At 40.4% G+C, this 20,172-nt stretch overlaps 1 protein-coding gene across 1 annotated transcript in view; it reads right to left on the bottom strand.

Moving 5' to 3' along the window:
• Positions 1–20,172, bottom strand: part of PAWR (pro-apoptotic WT1 regulator) — a 66,865-nt gene that overhangs the window by 16,884 nt on the left and 29,809 nt on the right. The window contains exon 2 of the mRNA XM_088531213.1: positions 15,586–15,714. Within this exon, the coding sequence (XP_088387339.1) occupies positions 15,586–15,714 (129 nt within the window). The remainder of the gene's footprint in view (positions 1–15,585; positions 15,715–20,172) is intronic.

Genomic DNA, 20,172 nt, shown 5'->3' on the forward strand with positions numbered 1-20,172 from the left:
CTAACCATGGAGATACTTAAAGCCTGACTGGATGTAGTTCTGAACAATCTGCTCTAGTTGGCCCTGCTTTGAGCAGAGAGGCTGGGCAAGAGACCTCCTGAGGTCCCTTCCAGCCTCAGTGACTCTGTGAGTCCAGTCTATGACATATTTCTGTTAGCGTTTTGGTGCAGATCAGGACTGTCCTCTGAAATATTCCAGTTGTCTCCATTTACAGTTCACATCACGAGGTCACCTAAAAATGAACAAACTGGATTCTTTTGGAATGGAAGGACACCAAAGGATGTGTTCTAAGAGCTGCTCACAGGTGTTCACAAGACCAGAGACCTGGTCAAAATAACCCCCCAACATCTAGACACTTCTTCTTTTTTTTCCTCTTTCTTTTTTTTTTTTAATACAGCTGCTTTTTTTTTCTTTTTTTAAAAAAAAAAAAAAGTAGGGGGGAAAATGTTAAGGTTTTGGTGGATGGCCACCCTTTCTGGTGAATGTAAACCTCTGCACACAGCGAAATGCAGAACACATAAGCAAGGGAGAATTTGCACATGTGCAGCCTAGGGAGGTACCTACCAACCTAGGGAAGTGCCTGTTCCTTAATGTGGACTCCGTAAGGACCTAATTTGTATATTGCAGGATTTTTCCAGCAAGTAAATGCAAAAATAGGCTATTAAGCAATTTATATACATACGCTTATGCATTTACTTCAAAAGAAAGCATCTACAAGTTTGGCAGCACTACTCATAACAGGCAGTTCCTAGGAAAGCTGGGAAAGCAAATAAATGCTAGGAACAAAGTACATAGAAAACAGTAACATTCTTTGCTACAAATTACAACCATTAAAACTAAAAAGGGAAATAAGAGAATACTACTTAGTCCTCTTTAACAGAGGAACTACAGGGCTAGTATATTTTGACCAAAGAATTTGTAACAGTTATATATTTTTTGCTATGAACAAAAAGCTGGAAATGTTCAATAACTCACACATAAAACAACTACCTATGATTAACACTCTGATACCGAATTAATTCCAAACTATTCATTCTTTAGGATGATGGTACAAGCACCACTGAAAATATATTGTCTATCTCTGTTCTCATATTGTGAAAATTTAGTTGGTTTCATCTTATTTGTCCAATGGTTGTTTTAGAAACAACTATAAATAACATCGTGTATCTGTTAAGCAAAAATGTCTTTAAACTTCCAAACTACTTGAACACTCCTAAAATGAAGCAAACACCTCTTAGGAATTTAAGGTCTTGTCCCTTACACCATTTTGGTGAAGGAGAGGGAGGGAGAATAGAAAAACATCTCTGTCCTGCAGAGAATGAAAAGCAGATGATTGGGCATGCATATAACTAATATTTTACAAATCTGCTGTATATTCCTTAATCTTGTTATCCTTTGAGCTTTAACCCATGTTTAAAACATCCAGTAACTCTTAGAAAAAATGCACATCAGTTTTTCTTCCAGATTTGTTGGGAAACATTGCTATCAATACAGCATTCAAAATGCACACCTTTAAAATGACTCGCACTCCTTGAATGTGATCTGTGACATCTCCCAAGACCTTTTCCCAGTATATTCTACTGCTAATATTTTATGTGATCAAGCTGTCTTGCTCGCTTCTCCATCTCAAGTGGGAGTTCAAAGACACAAGTCAGCACTGTTCCAAAAAAACGTCACACACTTTTCCTCCCAAGTGTTTGTGAGGGTAAAGCTCATGATAAAGCACAGGGGGGAGCGATGTGAATTAAAACAACTAGGCAAAAAAACTTAATATAATTCACCACATAGCCTAAACCTCACACCTGCACAAGGGAAAGAGAACACGTAAGGGCAAAAAAGGCAGCTGAAAGCATTGCTTTCAATGGCTATTATTTATTGCAAATTAAGTATGGGTCAGAGCAGGCTGTAAGCAACCTCGAGTAATTCCTCTCTCTGCTCCTGGCTCATCTCAGTATTTCATCTGGCCCGTACACAAGCTGGTCATCCGGCTTTAAATAAATAGAGTTGTCTGTGTTTATAAGCGGCCGGCAAAGATTTCCAGACGTTAAACCAAGCCTACCATTACAAATCCATTAGATAAAATGAAATAACAAACATTGTTTTAAAACATGTACCTTAACAAACACTGTCTCTAAACATGTACAGATTCTGCAGTCAACTGGACTACATGAAAATGGTTCACTGCCATCCCCTGGAAGACTATGGTTTCACAAACTAGTTAGCAGCAACTATGAAAACAAATTGTCTGTATCGAATGCGGCTGCTGGGGGTACACTGGTATGTGCACATGGCATTTGCAGTGGTTTAGAGTTTGACCAGAGCAGTGTAAACTCTAACTGAGTCGGCATAATGGCATTCCTGCCACATGCAAGGTTAAACTTCAACCTAAGTTAGGTCATCAAAACAACTTAGTGTTTCATATGTAACCAACCCAAACACAGACTTCCCACAAAGCCTCCTATAGGTTCTCCAAGATGTGTGAGGACACAACTTCAATCCTTGGAGGAAGGAGAACTACTGCTAGTTTTTGTCTGTCTTCTGTATGAAGGAATAGGTAAAGCCTATGTCCAACCAGCCAAAAAAGCTAACTCAAATCTCCTACATGAGTCAGCGTCAATCTACTACACTACATCTACTTAGTTGTTATGTTCAGTCTGATTTTACATTTCTATTTCAGGGAAATAGCAGCTGCACACACATACCTTCTGCAGCATGGACAAAGTTGCACTGAGATCTAAGAGGTGTGATGGCATCTGAGGCCTTCCAAATAAAAGGCAATCTGGTCCTATTGCAAACCAGGGATAACTAGAAGTGTGAGGTGCAGGAGAGGGAAGATTAAATACACTGATTTTTCACACATCAGAAATTTCCCAAGAGAAAACAATTTCGAAGAACAAGACAGTCACAAGGATACCATTTATTTCCACTGAATTCTAAACTATTTTGAAGTTTGGGGGGATGTTTTCCATGTAATGCAACATCACTTTTATCTTGAATAGTAATGTTTTTGCAAGTAGAGGTGGGGAGAACATCCACTCATTATTTTTCCTGAAACTCTTATTTTTCAGAAGCACTCTGAGGTGCTTCCAAGCTTGTAAAAATAGCAGGTTATATTAATGAACTATTGTACCCTCCGTAGCTGTGAAATTTCCAGGATTCTACTTGGACAGCCGACTTGTACGTACAAAAACATCCCCAAGGGTCCCTCCCTTATTCTCCTAGCTGCCAAGATTTTATATCTATTTCTAAGTTTCATTACATTTTACTTTTTCCTGGTGTGGATTTCTGAGAGATGACCTTAAACACTCTCTACTCACCCAATAAATCTCTTTTATAAGCAGGCATTCTAAAAATGAGCTTTTATTTCCAGAACTGTTAGGAAAGCATGAAGCTATCACCACCTATTAATCAGTTACAGAATAAACTGAAACAGGAACCTGGTAAGATCAAACAAAAATACAAGCTGACCTACTGCTTTCAAATAGCCTCACAACGTTTTTTTTCACATGTTGATCTTCCTGATTCCTACTCTTTCAAACTGGAACCAACACATTTTAAAAGGACTTTAATTTTTTGATCTTTTTAAAACATGCCTGAAAGAAACATAACTGAAGTAAAAAAAAACAAAATTGAGCAAGAAAAGACAAGTCTGTTCCAGAGATTAAAATTCAATTGTTAGAACTATTTCCATGCACCAACACCCAGACACTTAACTCCAGATCAGCAATGAAGAACAGTCTCTTCCATGCGATGAAGAAGATTTAGAGGAACAGGACCTCAAAATGTTTCACATGCAGTTATTATATATATATTCTAGAGAAGGAAAATCTAAAGTTAATGGCCTCAAATTTCTGAAATTTATAAATTCTGAACTGTTCAATTTCTTGATAACATTATTGTGCCTGCCAAATTTTTCAGAAAGGCATTTATAGAAGTAGGGAGATAATGGCATTAGAGATCTATGAGAATATTTGCTTAAAGAAGGAGAGAATGAAAGAAAATCTAAAAGTAGGTTTCTTAAGTAATTACACTAATTAATGTGTTTGCCTCATGCATCTTTACCTGACTTTATTTCTTCCTATGCATTTGGAGTAATACCAGAGAGAAGATCTAAACAGAAGTCATTTTCTTTTCAGTTGCTGAGCAGCATGAGAATAATTTAGGACAGCATCACAAGTTGCTGGTTCCTCAGACACTGCTGTGAGTGTCCTGTGCCCTTTCCCTGAGGGCCATATGGAGTCTGTACAGCTCAAACAGATTCCAAAGAGTCTCTTCCACTTCTTGACTCTGCCACCCTTTGGGGAGAAGGGCTATTCACCTCTTTTCCGAAAGGAAAACCGCTGGCAGTGTGTAACTCCCTGTCACGCGTGCGCGGTTCTGGTCTGTGGATGAACACAAGTGAAAGGCTGCCATTCCCTGGACATGGCGCAGCAGAGCCTCATGTCAGGCCTGTGTATCCAACCTGCCTTTACTTCTCTAGATGCTGGAAGCCGTGAGGGACGGCCATGTCTCTTCCCTGAATTTACAAGGACCCAAAGGCGCCTATTAGTTCTCACTAGCTCCAGGTCAGCCCCAGCTCGTGTGGCTCCAGCAGCGACCAAGGTGTCCCCACATGCACACTGGCCTGCGCAAACACGGCCATGCCCCTCTCTGAGCCCGAGGGACTGCTGGAGAGACAAAGCGCTCAAAGGCACTCGGGGGCCTCGAGGATGAACCAGACGGACTGCAGGGAGGGTGGCACTAAGGCCCCTTGCACACACACTGCCTTGTCCTGACATACCCCAACATATCTGCGCCCTGCTGCCCGGAGCGCTCGGCAGCGCGGGCCTCATCCGCCCGAAACCGCCCCACTGCATGCAAATCAGTAAATCAAGAATCAAACGCACAGGTAAATCCATCATTCAACTGCGGCATGTTTTTTAGGTCAGACTTATTTCGCATTAACTAAGCATTATTGCAAAAATACAATGTGCAACAAGTTTTTAATCAACTCTTAAGTAACTCCCCAGTCACAAAGGTAAGAACGTTTTGTATTAAGAAGAACTCGTTAGAATATGTAGGTTCATGATAGTTCTTTGCCTAAACAACAATAGGAACTGAATTTATCTCCCAATTTTCTGGCCAGTTTCATACACATCAATGGAGGATTTTTAAGTTTGAGCAACTTGCTGACTTGTCTACTGAGTGCTTTGCAAAATGCATCCTACAGAGCTGTAAGTAATGATGATACCAGTTGCATCTTCAGTGGAACCAAGTTGAAAGAGTGCGCCCTGCTTCCCACCTCTAGTAGCCGTTGGTTCCATAAATGAGATGGGAAAAGCTTTTGCCAGTGAATTTACGTGCAGAATGAGGCTGATATAGCTTCTACTGATAAAAGAGTAAATGGGCAGATAAGCCAGAGACTCTTCTCTAGCGCCAAGAGCAGGTGACACAGGTTGGCAACATCTATTCCCACCGCTTGATGATGGGGCTGCTCCATGCTGCCCCACAAAACAAACAGTGGCCCTAAAAATAATGATCTTCTGTTCTTTTTTTGTTTGGTTTTCTTTTAGCAAGCTAAAAGCTTCAGAAACAACGTGAGGGATGGATTGCACAAGGTGGTGGTGATGTTTCCCTACTGTGAAACCAAGGTCTGTGCTGAGTGCCCCTAAACGTAGAACAAGGGCCTGCAGTCTGTGTGAGAACGTAAAGGCTGCAGTGAAGCCCTGCGAGCACTGCAGAGGCCACCAAACGTGGTGCTTTGTGGCCCATTCTGCTGTGAAGGCTCGTTCATGGCCTGTTAGCCCACGAACAGTCCCTGTGTGTGATACAGGAGAGCACTGGGCAGCACGAACCAAAACCAGGCCAGAAAAACTTGCTCACCACTAAGCCATGGGCACTGTCAGCAGTGCAGTGTTTGAGCTCACACCTAGGTCCTGTTCTATTTAGCAGTTTAAACATAGCCAGACACCACTAAATTCTGGCTTCCTCCTACCTCCTAAGCTGTCACATTTATACACCAGACTAAATCATACAGGGAAGGAGATTCTTCCCCCATCCTCAGCCCGCTTTGTAAGTGGGATAGCGGCATCCAAACAGAGAAGCATGTTATCAGAAGCTACCACCATGATATTCGGTAGTTTACTAAGATTAACAGTGAGGCATGATCCATGTTATGAAAGTATTTGACAACTACCACAGCAACTTCTTCTGTAGAGTTGTGTAAGTTTTTGCCCATCTTTCTGCAAGGTGTAGTTTCCTCCCCCTCCACCTTACGGGAGACATTCAGCAGGGATCCTTCTGATCCATGTAGCTTCTTGCAGCACAATGTCATTAATTACCTAATATACGCATCAAGATTCTTCATGGTTTCAGTAAACAAACTTTGCTCAACTCTGTGAAGTGGATCTTCTCTCAAATAATTGGACTGACAGTGAAATGTCTGGTATCACCAATGCTTGTGACAAGGCTCCCAGCCAGGACCCCTCCTCCACCCCATCCCGTGCCAGTACTTACACCACCATTAACTCAACTTTGGACTTGCTCCTGGCATGAGAACAGCATTAGCAAAAATTCTCTCTCTAGAACAGGACAGCAGAAAAGTGCAAGAATCTATACTGATACTCTGCCCTAGGGAAGCTTCTGACAACAGGCAAGCTGTGTCATTTATTCGTAAAAGCAGATATGGCAGGAAAGGAAGTCCTCCTTTTCTCTTTTCAATGAACTCAGATTTACTGGAGGACTCTTCTTCCCCCAGAAACATTGGCTACAGTGTGACACTACATAATCGCCTTTTCTTACTCAAGAATTTTAAGAGATGACTGGAAGGAGATACCCTATTACACATCATTTTTGACAGCTGGACTGAATTTCCTTACTTACTCTTTGCAGATAAAATAATCTTTTTCAGATCAGCATCCAATTTAGCAGACTTAAAAGCGATGCCAGTCCAAAAAGAAAAGCATGTGGGAGAGAAAATAAATTCCTTCACATGAGGCTCCCGCTGATCAAAACATGAGTCGGGAATTTGAGACACTGCTTGCTATTCCTCCTGGCACGTCAAAGCTCCCAGCCAGTGCAGCACTAGCCAGGGCTCCAGCGGTGCGAGGCTGGGACGCAGCTTCACGCTCTCAGCACTGAAAGGAAGAAAGGCTCATCTAGGCTGACGAGGCAGCAGCAACACCTGCCCGTGATGGTAATAATAAGTGTAACAAGAATCACAGCATCCCAGAATGGTTGAGGTTGAAAGGGGCCTCTAGAGATCATCTAGTCCAACCCCCCTGCTCTAGCACCTAGAGCATGTGGCACAGGGTGGCATCCAGGCAGGTTTTGAAGATCTCCAGAGAAGGAGACTCCACAGGGCTCTGTCACCCTCACAGGAAACAAGTTCTTCCTCACATGGAGGTGGAACTTCCTGTGTTTGAACTTGCACCATTACCGCTTGTTGTGCCACTGGCCACCACCAGGAAGAGTTTGGCCCCATCCTCCCTACATTCTCCCTCAGGTACTTATACATATTGATCACATCCCCTCTCAATCTTCTCTTCTCCAGGCTGAACAGGAAGTCTCCCCCCAAATCCTTATGTAAGACTCACAGTCAAACCACAACTAAGAAATCTAAATATACAATCTTTGTTTCTCATTTGGTCCTTACAAGGATGATTAAAAAGTACTTGTAAAAACAGACCGTGCTGAAACTCTTGAAATTCCCATGCATAGGAGAGAATCCAAGATCGAAGCAGGAAGCCTCTGCACTGCCTTGATGTCACAGGCTGAGACTTGATGCAATTTGGGTTTTCAAGCACTTCTTGAGATGAATATTTGTATGCATGCACAGGCACTGGAAAACTAGTTATTAATTATGAAAGACTGTGGGCAAACTTAAATGCTTCTTTATTGGCACTGAAATGCACTCCTAAAACAAAACTTGAAGGTTTAAACCACTTCGCCACTGAACACAGATACTAGAAAATTGATCTTGATTTGATATTTCTTTCTGAAAAAAAAATGCAAAGTTTGTCTTTCAATGGTAAGCAAGGTCAAGCTGACAAGCATTAGACACTGAACATAGATCAGGCCTACCACAAGCAAGCACAGAGATTTCTCTCTCTGATCCATCATTATGAAGGTGAATGTTGATGACTACATATTTCTCTACAAAAGCAGAAGTCAAATAACTTACTTAGAGATGTTCAACCTTAGCCTCCAGTCCTCAGGGCTACATGTCTGCCAAAAAAGTTCCTTGGGTTTGTAGCCTGCTCCCCTCAGGTCTCACAGAAGTAACTGCCAGTTCTCAGCTTCTTTAATTTTCAGGAGAAAAAGGGCCTGTGATTTCACTTGTAAGCATTTTTCCAAAGCAGCAGGATTAGGCAGTGCATGTGCACTGCAGTTTAATCAGATTTGCTGAGCATGTGCAGATCTTTTGGGAACACAAGACTTACTGGACAAGTGTGGATCAGCATCACACACAGACACAATAAATCTGCTCCCGTGAGAGGACAGGAGGAGGATGCTGGCAGTCACCTTAGGCTGCTATTACAGCATTTATTACATGGCCCCTCCTGCAGAGGTCTGAATCCTGCTGTTTAAAACTGTAAGTTTCTGTTAAAAAGAGTAATTAAAACCTAGCAATTTCATTTTTGCAGAACAACTCATTGTCTTTAAGCCATTAGCCAAGACACACTGTGCAAAACTATTACCCCTAAGCTTAGGGAAGCTAGTATATTGGATATTTAAATTTTTTTGATTTCTTTTTTCAGTCTCCAGTGTTATGGACAGAAGGTATCAGAAGAATACTAAAACTGCAAAGTCAGCCAATTTAGAAATTTTAATAACCTTGGCGGCTGTCATTCGAATTCCCAGCACTATATGCACCTTGACTCCATGAGTCACGATGTATTTTTCACAATACCACTGATGTATAATACAGAGACAGAAAGGTGCCCAGTGAGCAGTGCTCACTATTTGCTTTTGCTTCTTCTCTGAGAAGTGGCCACCATGCCCAACCTACTGCGCTAGTGCTCTGCCTCTGTGTCCGTATTAACACCACACTTAACGTGAGGGAATGGTCATGTATGACCACGGAAAGAGCACACCCCTGCGTCCAGATTTTCTTTATACAGATCACAGGAATAATTTGGGTGTCCCACGTCATGCTGAGTATTTCAGTCAAGTGTCTGAAGCACCCATTTCACGTTGTGAGCTGTACATCATAAGAAATTCTATAGAACTGCTAAAATGTACTTTAAAATGTACATAGAGAGACCTACTTTAGATGCAACTACATCAAAATAATTAAACGATCCTTTAATATTTAAGCCACATCGAATTGTAATTCTTTTTAACCTAAATTTATGTGAATATGTTTAGATGATAAAAATGAATTTCCTTGTGAGCTCTTCTACTATATTTACTACATGATTTGTCAATACTAAAGGCTGTTTTCAAAACACCTCTGTGAGATGAGGCAGCTTCATTTTCCCCAACTATACAGACAAAAGCTGAGGCATGGAAAATCTAAGATCAATAATATCGACTAACATAGCTGCCAGAGGTCTCCAACGGCCAATAAATACAAACTAGGTATGAACTAATGAAGCAGTTCAAGCTGAGAAGCTTTGCTGTCAGCATATTCTTTGCATAAGATTCAAAGACAAAACTCTGGAGAAGCTTGTGTCAAGCAGGTCTGCAGCCCTGCTTCCTCACAGAGGCGCATGCAATATTTCAGCTCCCTGCCTTCCTAACAGCTTTTCGCCCAGCTAAAAAGCCACTGGAGACTTTTATTCACTAACTTAATTTTATTTACTGCTTTCAGCTTAGCTTATAAGGTGCCTCTATTAAACATTTACAGCTTTGTAATGGTGTACACAGCTGCTTCCGAAAATTTCAACATGTTAGATCACATGCAAAGAGCAGTATTTAAACAAGGAGCACTGCCACACAGTACTTCTGTGGGAACACCTTCCAGCTGCATTCCTTTTGGAACCTGTCTGCAGCGTCTCACTAAAATAAAATGCTCAGCTTATGGACAGGCAGCTTTTGTGACTTTGTGAGACTGTGAGAAAGATGGGCATTCTCATTTTACAGCAGAATACTCTGAATTATTCTGATTTTTCTATTTGCTACCTTTCATTCAAAGGATTCACAGTAACTATTTTGTAAAGATTGAACCTCATTGTCTAAATGATGCGGAGCTTCCCCTTTTTGTGTTCAGTGGCACAGAATCTGATACCTCATGCTATCTCCAATTTGGTATCTCTTTCTAAATACGGTGGTAGCAAAAACTACTCTGACATGTTTGGTCCAAGTCTGTTAAGGAAGAAAGACTGCAAGGAAAGAATTCCATTTGCCTTCTTTTAGATGTGTTCATCTGTCCTAGTGAAGCATTTTCATAATCACTTCTAGAATACAATAAATCCTATTCCAAATGTCTGAAATATTTTTGAAGACCTCAAACACCTTGTTTTTTTCTTGGTGTTCCTGTCTGCACATATTTATTCAGCTATTCCCATATCTTACACTCAAATGTCAAGCTTTTTTGGAGCAAATGAAGCTCTCTGCTCTAAAGCAACCAGCATTCATAGGCATGGAAATAAAACGAGAAAGCAGAAAAGAAGGTAAACCAACATGAAGTAAAGGATTTCAATCTACTACCAGTGCATTGAGACTGAAAGTTGTGTATTTCTTTTCCTAAAAAAAAAAGTCAGTCTTGATTTGAAGGTTTTTATGGGATGGAAAATCTGAAAATCTACACATTTATCCATGCAATTTTATGTACTGACAGATTGTCCTACAACTAAAACAAACAAAAATAAATAAATAAATAAATAAAAAGGAGCATGCTTTGTTTTTAAGTTGAGCTTGATTTGCTTCAGGAATGCTTTCTTATCTTTTTTTCATTCCTAAAGAAAATCCTACCAGGTTTCATCCTTCTTCAGATGTGTCAAGGGATGGGTCTATATAATTGCTAGACTGTATCAATTACTAGTTAAAACACTACTACTACTTATTTATAAGAGTTATAAACAATATTATTTTTAACTTATTACTCCTTGTCTGCATCCCTGTAACACATCAGTGAGTCTTCCACCACACTGTGACCTACAAGCTGAGGATCTCTGAGTTAAAGCATTAAAAATCAGGAGAAAAAAATAAAGCAAGGAATTCAGAACCAGAAATAGCACTTTTTGAGTGTTTAGGAGTGACTGTAACCGTGGATTTGGTTCTGATGCACCTTGTGAGCTGGGTCCTTCCACACAGCCTTACGCTGTGGTCACATGGCACTCTGGATTATAATTTGGTTTATAGTGTTTATCATGTTGCCAGACCTAACGTCTTCTACATTTCTCAATACAGTAAAAGCTGAAATGCAGATTTTAACTAGAGTAGCTCTACTTGTTGAAAAATACTATAGTTTCTGATGTATTATTAGATCTAGCCTTAAAGAAATCTTGTCTCTTTGTGCTTTGCATCAAGGATTTCAAAGAGAAAGCCTCTCAGATACTTTCAAGAATCATGCATTTCTTCCGTAAGAACTAGAACAGCATCATCTGACAAAAGTAAAATAAAACTGAGAGATCAGGTTTCTTGAGGATTGAAAAGAGAACCAGAGTTACAGAATCACAGAATGGTTGAGGTTGGAAGGGACCTCTAGAGACCATCTAGTCCAACCCCCGTGCTCCAGCAGGGACACCTAGAGCACATGGCACAGGGTGGCATCCAGGCGGGTTTGGAAGATCTCCAGAGAAGGAGACTCCACAGCCTCTCCGGGCAGCCTGTTCCAGGGCTCTGTCACCCTCACAGGAAAGAAGTTCTTCCTCACATGGAGGTGGAACTTCCTGTTTTCCAAATTACACCTTTACCCCTCCTCCTGTCACCAGTCTCCACGGAGAAGAGCCTGGCCCCATCCTCCCTGCATTCATTCCTCAGGTACTTGAACATGCTGATCAAATCTCCTCTCAGCCTTCCCTTCTCCAGATTAACCAGGCCCAGTTCGCTTTCCTCATACAACAGATGCTCCAGTCCCTTAATCACCTTTGTGGCCCTATGCCGGACCCTCTCCAGCAGCTCCACGTCCCTCTTGTACTGGGGAGCCCAGAACTGCACCCAATACTCCAGGTGCGGCCTCACCAGAGCTGAGCAGAGGGGCAGGATCCCCTCCCTCCACCTGCTGGTGACGCTCCTCCTGATGCAGGCCAGGATCCCACTGGCCTTCTTGGCCACGAGGGCACGTTGCTGACACATGGTTAACCTGTTGTCAACCAGGACTCCCAAATCTCTCTCTGCAGAGCTGCTTTCCAGCAGGTCAACCCCTAGTCTGTTCTGGTGCCTGGGGTTATTCCTCCCCAGGTGCAGGACTCTGCACTTGTCCTTGTTGGACCTCATGAGGTTCCTCTCTGCCCAACTCTCCATCCTGTCCAGGTCCCTCCGAATGGAGCGCAGCCCTCTGGAGTGTTGGCCGCTCCACCCAGTTTTGTATCATCTGCAAACCTGCTAAAACAGAACAACATTATCCAATGTACTTGTCTGTGAACCACAAAGTCACTACTGACTTTATTTCCCATATAAACTTCACTGTAATCAGGTATTTACAAATTTTACAAAATGGCAAGAGAATGGGCAGGTCACTGAACACATGTGACTATAGAAATGTATTTATTTGCTTAATAACTAGAACTAGGATTTTTCAGTAAGAATTAGAATTGAAGTCTTCGACCTAAGATAAAAAATACACTTTTAAGAACAGAATTAGATTTAATTGCATTGTTCCACAAAGCAGAATCAAGATGAAACTAAGGCATGACCGCTGAAATAGCCCTGTGGTCAAATTCTGTTCCAATTTGGACAACTTATAAGACTTCTAACAAAAACGGAGTTGACAGAGTCAGCAATAAACTGATTAAATCGTAGCTGCTACAGCTTTCTAAGGTTGCATCTGTTCTGTACATGTGCCAGCCTGGGACTGTGCCAGATCCGAGCACTGGGACTCTGTCTTCTGCATTGTCAGTGACAGACATCCCTGCTGGGCCCTGTCAACAAAGAAGAAGTAGCTCCTGTTTGAATGCAGAGGTGACAAACTTGGAACTGTGTCGGGTAAGATTGACACAGAGAGCCTGATAAACGGAAACTGAGATAGCTGGTCAAGAACAATGGAAAATATGGAGGAGAAAAGAGAGACTTGGGAACACAGCCAAAGCATTAGTGCAATATGCAATTATGCAATAGTAGCACTAGGGTAAACTGAAAGCGACAACTTTTGGAAGATATGTCCAAAAAGTGAAAACAGAATGAACACAAAAGGCAGGCAAGAAAGAGTTGAACAAACAATACCCAAAATGTATGAAAAAAAAAATATAATGCGGAAAACTGCCAGAGAATCTGAAAAAAACGACAGATGATCAAGTTATACAAGGAGCACTCAAAAGACAATTTCTCTGCTATGGTCTCTGCATAAATATTTTCATTGGTGTTTATTACGGAAAAAAAATGGGAAGACTTGGTACCACATCAGAGCACTTCTTTATGGAAGACTCATCAAAGGAGCTGTTTCAAACAGAAGGGTTGGTTAGAAGAACAAATCAACAGCAGCAAGTTGGCAGAAGGTATTTAATCCTTGAGCTCTGATGGAGCTACTGAAGGTACTGAAGAATGCAATAGCTGAACTACTGCATATAGCCAGTTCCATATAGTCTCTCACTTAAAACTGCCCTAGTACTAGAGGATTTTCCATTGGTGAACATCACTACCTTTAAAAAGTTTCTAGGATAGATCAGAGAACTACAAACCAGTAAGCTTGATATGGGTGCTGAATAAAGTGATATTAGTAAGCCTTAATAAGGGAGTTAGTTAGTGAATACGTATCATGTAGAGGGGAAGAGTCACCAGGGCACTTGTAAAATAAACTCACACTTTCCAAATCTAATATATCTCTTTAAATAAAGAAAAAATGCAGATAAAGAATCTTTAGGGACTTAATGGCCAGTTTTTGCAGGAAATGAAGGTCACCCAAAAGAGCTCCACAGGAAATGTTCCGGGAACCTGTGTTTTACAAAATATTCATAGGGATACTGGAAAAGGGTGGTTGAATAATGGGGATGAGAATGTCCACAAACACTATTCTGAACAGAAAAGGTGAGGATCGACTGTGAAGATATGCAGGACACCTCTACTGGGAGAGGCTGCAAGGCAACTGGGAGACGAAATATAGCATATGTAAGCACAAAGTGAGATAAAAGGGCAAAAATGCTTTTAAATTTCATATGCAGCAGCCTATGAGTTGTCTGTTATCACTTATATAAAACCCCAAAATGCTGAAATTGTAACAGATCAAAAAAGTCAATACAGTTCTCACCAGGGCACAAACAGGTCAAAGGAGTATCAGGAATTGTCAGAGAAACAAACAAAAAAACAAGAAGAGAATAGAATAAAATCCACCATTTTATTGCTCTATAGTGAGCATACTCCTCAGTTCTGTTTCCTCATCCCAAATAAAACAAACTGGGAAAAGAAGTATGGAATGTAACCAAATGCCTTCTAACTAAATAAAATAGAATTCTTCTGCCTGAGAAGAGCCAGCTGAGAGGAGCTGTACTATGTATCTATCTCTCTCGTCCCTATGGCACTCCCAGCTACATGAAGAGGCAGCAGTAATTCCCTGTTCTCTTCCTGTGGAAGACCTTGGTGAAATCGCATGGAAGTGGGTGTCACATACCACGTCTGACTCAAAAATGAAGCTCCAGAATTTTTTGCCATTGGCTATTCTGAATGTTAAGTGCTTACACAAAGAACATGAGAGAGTGGGCAAATCCCCCTAACAAAATGCAGCCAAACTCATTAAACTCAGCAATGCTCACTCCCGTTCAGGACATCCCACTGATGGTATAGAAAGTTTCACTATGTGCTTGCCCTGTTCCTATACTTTTCTCCTCTAGACATCTCCGTCCGAGACAAGAAGTGGGGATAGGTATATCTGGACCAATATATACAGTACTGTGTTTGTACATGCTTTAGGTAACAGTAAGGACTAAGAAATAAAATAAAGTACAGCTAAAAAGGGCATGAAAGGACAGAGAGAGATTTGCCACTGGCAGCAGCATGCAGGAGGGGACAAGGCAGGACTGTGCAAAAAAAGACACTTTGCTCACATTTTTGTTTTATTAGCTGCAGAGGCAGAAAGATGCACAATGGATGAGACAAGTAGACTGCAGGAAAGAAAATGCAGGATGACATAATTAAATAAGCAGAATACTGTTTGGACGAAGTTAACTATACATTCCCTGCCTACAAAAATCTATATAGGATGATGTGAAAGCACCAGTAACCACGCTTGCAAGCAGTCACTAGCTGATCATACCAAATTCTAGGGATCCTGATTTGAAAAAAAAAATATTAAAAGTTATCTCCAACTGCATACTCCAAGGGTATTCTTCATTTCCATCTCCAGGCCTTTTTATTTTAGTAATGTGACAAATCCCAGTTTTCATGTTTGTATACAATGTATAACTTAGTGTTAAGGAGCATATAGAAGAAAGTAGCAGGAGTTTAAAAACTCAGTTTTTTATATATATATATATATAAACACACACATCAAAGGAAGCAAGATCTCACCTGTAGTAAGTATGAGCCAGCTGCTTCTGCACTGGAACTCTCATTTTGTATCGTGTTCTGTTGGGTAAGAGCATCCTCCCTCTTTCGTTCCTTCTGTCCTGCTTCATCATCTTCATATTCATCTAGGCTCTAAAACCAAAAATATTCAGTTACAAAACTGCATCTTAACAAAATTAATATGTCAGTGAATTAATATTTCCAAAGATTTATTTTATATTTCAGAAATGTTTAGTTAAATTTTTGTTTTCTGACGGTTGCTGATAAAGTACAAGAATATAGCCTTACAGACACTTGTTTTTTCTTAAGCACAAAAAAAGCCATCAAATCAAGATCCATCTGGACAAAGCCCTGAGCAACAAGGTCTGAGTTCAGCACTAAACTTGTTCGGAGCAAGAGCCGGCATTAACTTCTAGGTCCCTTCCCTTTTAATGATGCTAAGACCCCATTTGATTCTAAGATCCAAGGTGCCAGGGCAATTCCATCAATAATAAGCAATACTTTTAGCTCCATGTAATAGAACCAGTGAAAGCACAGAAAGGAAAAAAGTTAATTTCACACTTAACTCAATAGCTGACCACCTTTTTTACCCTACCATTGGCTCACTCTAGGAGCCCATTTTTAAAGCAATATCCTCCATCTTTTATACACAGTAAAGACTGTATCTTCATTTATCACATTATCTCTATAACCTGCTCAGAAGCAACCAAGTGAAAAACTGCAAATCTAAGCCTCTACTACAAGAAGTGGATTGATCTTTGGCTCTTAAGAAGCCAGACTTTTTCAAAAAGAACAACAAGGCTCGCAAAAGGAATCTCACAAAAATTTTGGTTAATGTCACGGAGCGGATGAATGAAATTCTATTAGAAAGCTCAAAACAAAACCTTGTGGATTGTTCTTCCAGTCTCCATGATGTTCACGTAAGAGAACTAAGGTCTCAGATCACTCAAAGGAAAGATACAATTTGACAGGAGTTTGGAAAAGCAGCTGCTAATAAATCTGGGCAAAAAGTAATTGGAAAAAATAGAGTGTGACAATCTTCTGAGACTTCAAGTAAGTTTTGCATTTGCAAAGATCAGCAGGTTTAAAGGAAATTGTAAAGCTCAAAGTTTAACACTTTGTACCTGTACAAAGGTACAAAACAGATGTCTTCTTTTTAAGAAATACGTACACAAGATGCTTCTTAATTCTCAAATTCTCTTCTTCAGATACACACTCTCATTTATTTCCTACACACCATAAACTTTTAACAGAAATATTTTTTCTCTGAATATTTCTGTGAGGCAGACTAGTTTTCTGTCTTTTGATATAAGATCGCTTGCTACTAACATATGTATATGCTTTGGACAGGTATGAAGTGACATTATCTGATATGACATTTCTTTGATTCTTAATGAAGTATTACTTCCAGTACAAAAAACACCACCTTAAATTCAATATCCTGTTACACAGTACTCCAACAACTTCAGTTAGTTTGTAATCTTAAATTATAGGGCCGGATTTAGAGTTTTAAAAATCAATGAAGGGACAAGTTTCTATTGGCAAATTTTAAACACTGCTGAAAAATGTAACATGGAGAATATGTTGTTGGATACTTCAAAAAATGTTTTGTTCAAATTACCCTGCAACTGAATCTGCCTCAACCCATACAACTATTGCTTTCTGTACATTCCAGCCTGCTCTCAAATACATCAACTAGTTTGAAAAAACAAAAATACAGTAATTTATTTTCTCTGTCCACAGCATCCCAAGTCCATCAGAAATGGACTTGCAACCACTGAGATGCAGCTCTGACATGTTACATAATCTGTCCATTCCCTTCACCTCTGCTTCTTTTTTTTATTTTGCTGCTAGGCACATACCACTTCAGACCCTTATTTGCCATTAAAATCAGCTGAGTTGCTGCACAGCAGATATTCAATGTGACATTCCCACATCTGATCTTAATATAAGGAATCCACAGAAATTCTTTAGGTTTTCTAGCGTTTCAATAAATGTTTGAAGCCATAGTATAAACATTTTTCTGTAAACCTCTAGTATGGAAAAAACAAGCAGGGTAAGATGCTTTCAGAATAAGGGGAATGATGAAGGAAACAGCCACAGAGATCTCCTTGCATTCCAGCTCACCACTGGCCCGCAGTTTAAGGAGACATTGAACATTTTTCATGTCTCCTTGAAAATGAGAAGACATTAAAGACATGAAGAACATTTTTAATGATTCACTGGGTCCCTTCCTATAAATATTTGTGCATTGCTAAGAAAGGAGAAAAAAAAAAAAAGATGGGGGGAAGAGGGAGCCTTTTCCAAAAAAAGCAAGCAGCAAATTCTGCTAAATGCAGAATATGAGTTTCTATGTGCAGCAATGCAGCTCTGTAAGAAAATTCTGCTGGTGCAAGATGTCACCAGCCTCTTCTCTCCATCCTCTTGTATTTGCCTTGCCTTGCTCTGCAGGCAGAGTAGGTATCTATGAGTTTTCCAATTCCTATCATTCCCTTTAGCGACAAGAGTTCTAACTAGTCCCAATTTTTGTATTTTTTGTCTTTTTTTTGCCTGCAACAGATGCGAGTCCATCTGAATTAGTCATTTTGCAGATGCCCAGGGACGGCAGCCCTCAGCTTTTGGAGAACGATGAGTGCTTGCAATACGGCATATTTAACCAGTAGAGCAGGACATGCAAGGAGATTTGAATTTCCAGCCCAGCCCGATCCTTCTGTGTACAGCATCACATTTGAGCAAGAAATAGGAATCTTCACAACTAGGTATTTCAGTATTCCGTTAGCTTCTTAAACATGTTGACAATTTGGGAGAGAAAATACACCTCATTTTCTTCCCCTTGCCTCCAAACTGTTTAGAACAATTAAAAAAAAAATCAGTTGTATAGCAAAGATATTTCTGTATTTAGTTAATATTTAAAACACTATATATAATATGCATATGTGTCTACATATATGTATATGTCTGTATATATACATATATATATATATATATATATTACAGCTTGGTAACATTTAAGATGATGGAAATGTCCCAAAATTCCAAGAAATTTCACTAGTAAAAACAAGACAAGGAATAAGAATTTCCTTTTATTCTGAACAGAAATGAGCAAATAACTAACTATGATAAAACGTGCTTTGGGAATCAACATTATTTATCCCTTAAGTGACCATTCCAAAAAGCTTAAAAAAGTTATCTACAAATATGGGCAGACTATTTTACACAATGTTCCTTAATAATCACTTTTCTTAGCGTAGCACTGAGAACCAAATGTTTTCTGTTTTTATCACGCATGCCTCTGGGATCTGCCAAATCCTGTTTTCCTACATGTTTGAAGGGACCTTGAACAGGTACAGTAAAAAACCTTTCATAACCACCCTCCCCAAGACATATACATCACACACGAGTAAAAATCCCAAACCAGTGGCACCTTTCCCCTTCAGAAACAGTGTTTTATAAAATCAGACTTCTATTATAATGTCTAAACAGTGCCTCACATAAGTATAATAGGTTTGAAGTAATATAAAGTAGTTCTTTTTAGAACTACTACTCCTAGGGTAAGTGGAAAAAGTTATTTCTTTTTCACTATACAAGCCTTCCATACGGTCTAGCTTGCTCTCCTTTACAAGCTGAAAAACATCCTTAGAGGGGTGAAAAGAGCTCATGTTAGTCACCGAATTTAAGTCTAGAAATCATTTTATGGATACAGATTACCTCGTGGAAGATTTTATTTTATTATGAGTACACAGCCTTAATTCTCAAGTTTGCAGAGACCAAAAAAGGACACAAAACTCGGGCCGGTTATCTGGACGATCGCTTTGCACTTTTAAAAGCCTACGTGTCCAACTCAAGCTTTCCAACATCAACACGTAGCACGACGGCAAGCGCGGATTTTGAGCCCAGGGAAAGAGCAAAGGCGGGAATCCCTGGGATCCGCGGTGCAAGGGGAGCAGCCGGCGGGCCAGGAGGAGGCTGCCGGGCGCCCTGGAGGCTGCGGTGCGGCCTGCGCGGCCTGCGCGGCCATGCCGAGCACAGGCATCGCCCACGGCAGCGAGAGGCAGGGCCCGCGGCCTGCAGCTCCGCCGCGGGCCGTACGGCTGCCGTTACCTCCTCCGTACGCTTAGCAGCGCAGAGTAAATACAATCTGCGGGGGGTTTTCCAATAGGGTACATTGGAAAATGTGCTTGGAAACCTTCTGCAGGAAGAAAAGAAAAAAGACTGATTTGCCTGTCTTGGAGCAAAATAACAATGTATTTGGAATTCTTTAAAGCTTTAAACAAAACATCAATTGCATCAACACTAAAATGTCAATTATCTCCGCGGTATAAACACAAAAAGCAGCTATATTTGCAGTTTGTTATTCAGCAAAATACACTGTTTGGTCACCACTGTCTTCAGGCCCACCACAAGAATGAGTTCTAATGTCAGATGTTTAACTTCAACTAATGGCCAAAAACCCTTTATTCAAGGCCTGTCATGAATGATTGGTGGAAATGCACTATTTAACTACTTGGTTACTTGATATTAAGAAGTCATGGTGTAAAATACCAGAGATACAAGAGAGACTGAAAAAAAAACAAGCCATCTAGCATTATT

This window comes from Tinamus guttatus, unplaced genomic scaffold, assembly GCF_059628265.1.
Source record: "Tinamus guttatus ecotype Peru unplaced genomic scaffold, ASM5962826v1 Tinamus_guttatus_pri_ptg000399l, whole genome shotgun sequence".
Lineage (NCBI taxonomy): Eukaryota > Metazoa > Chordata > Aves > Tinamiformes > Tinamidae > Tinamus > Tinamus guttatus.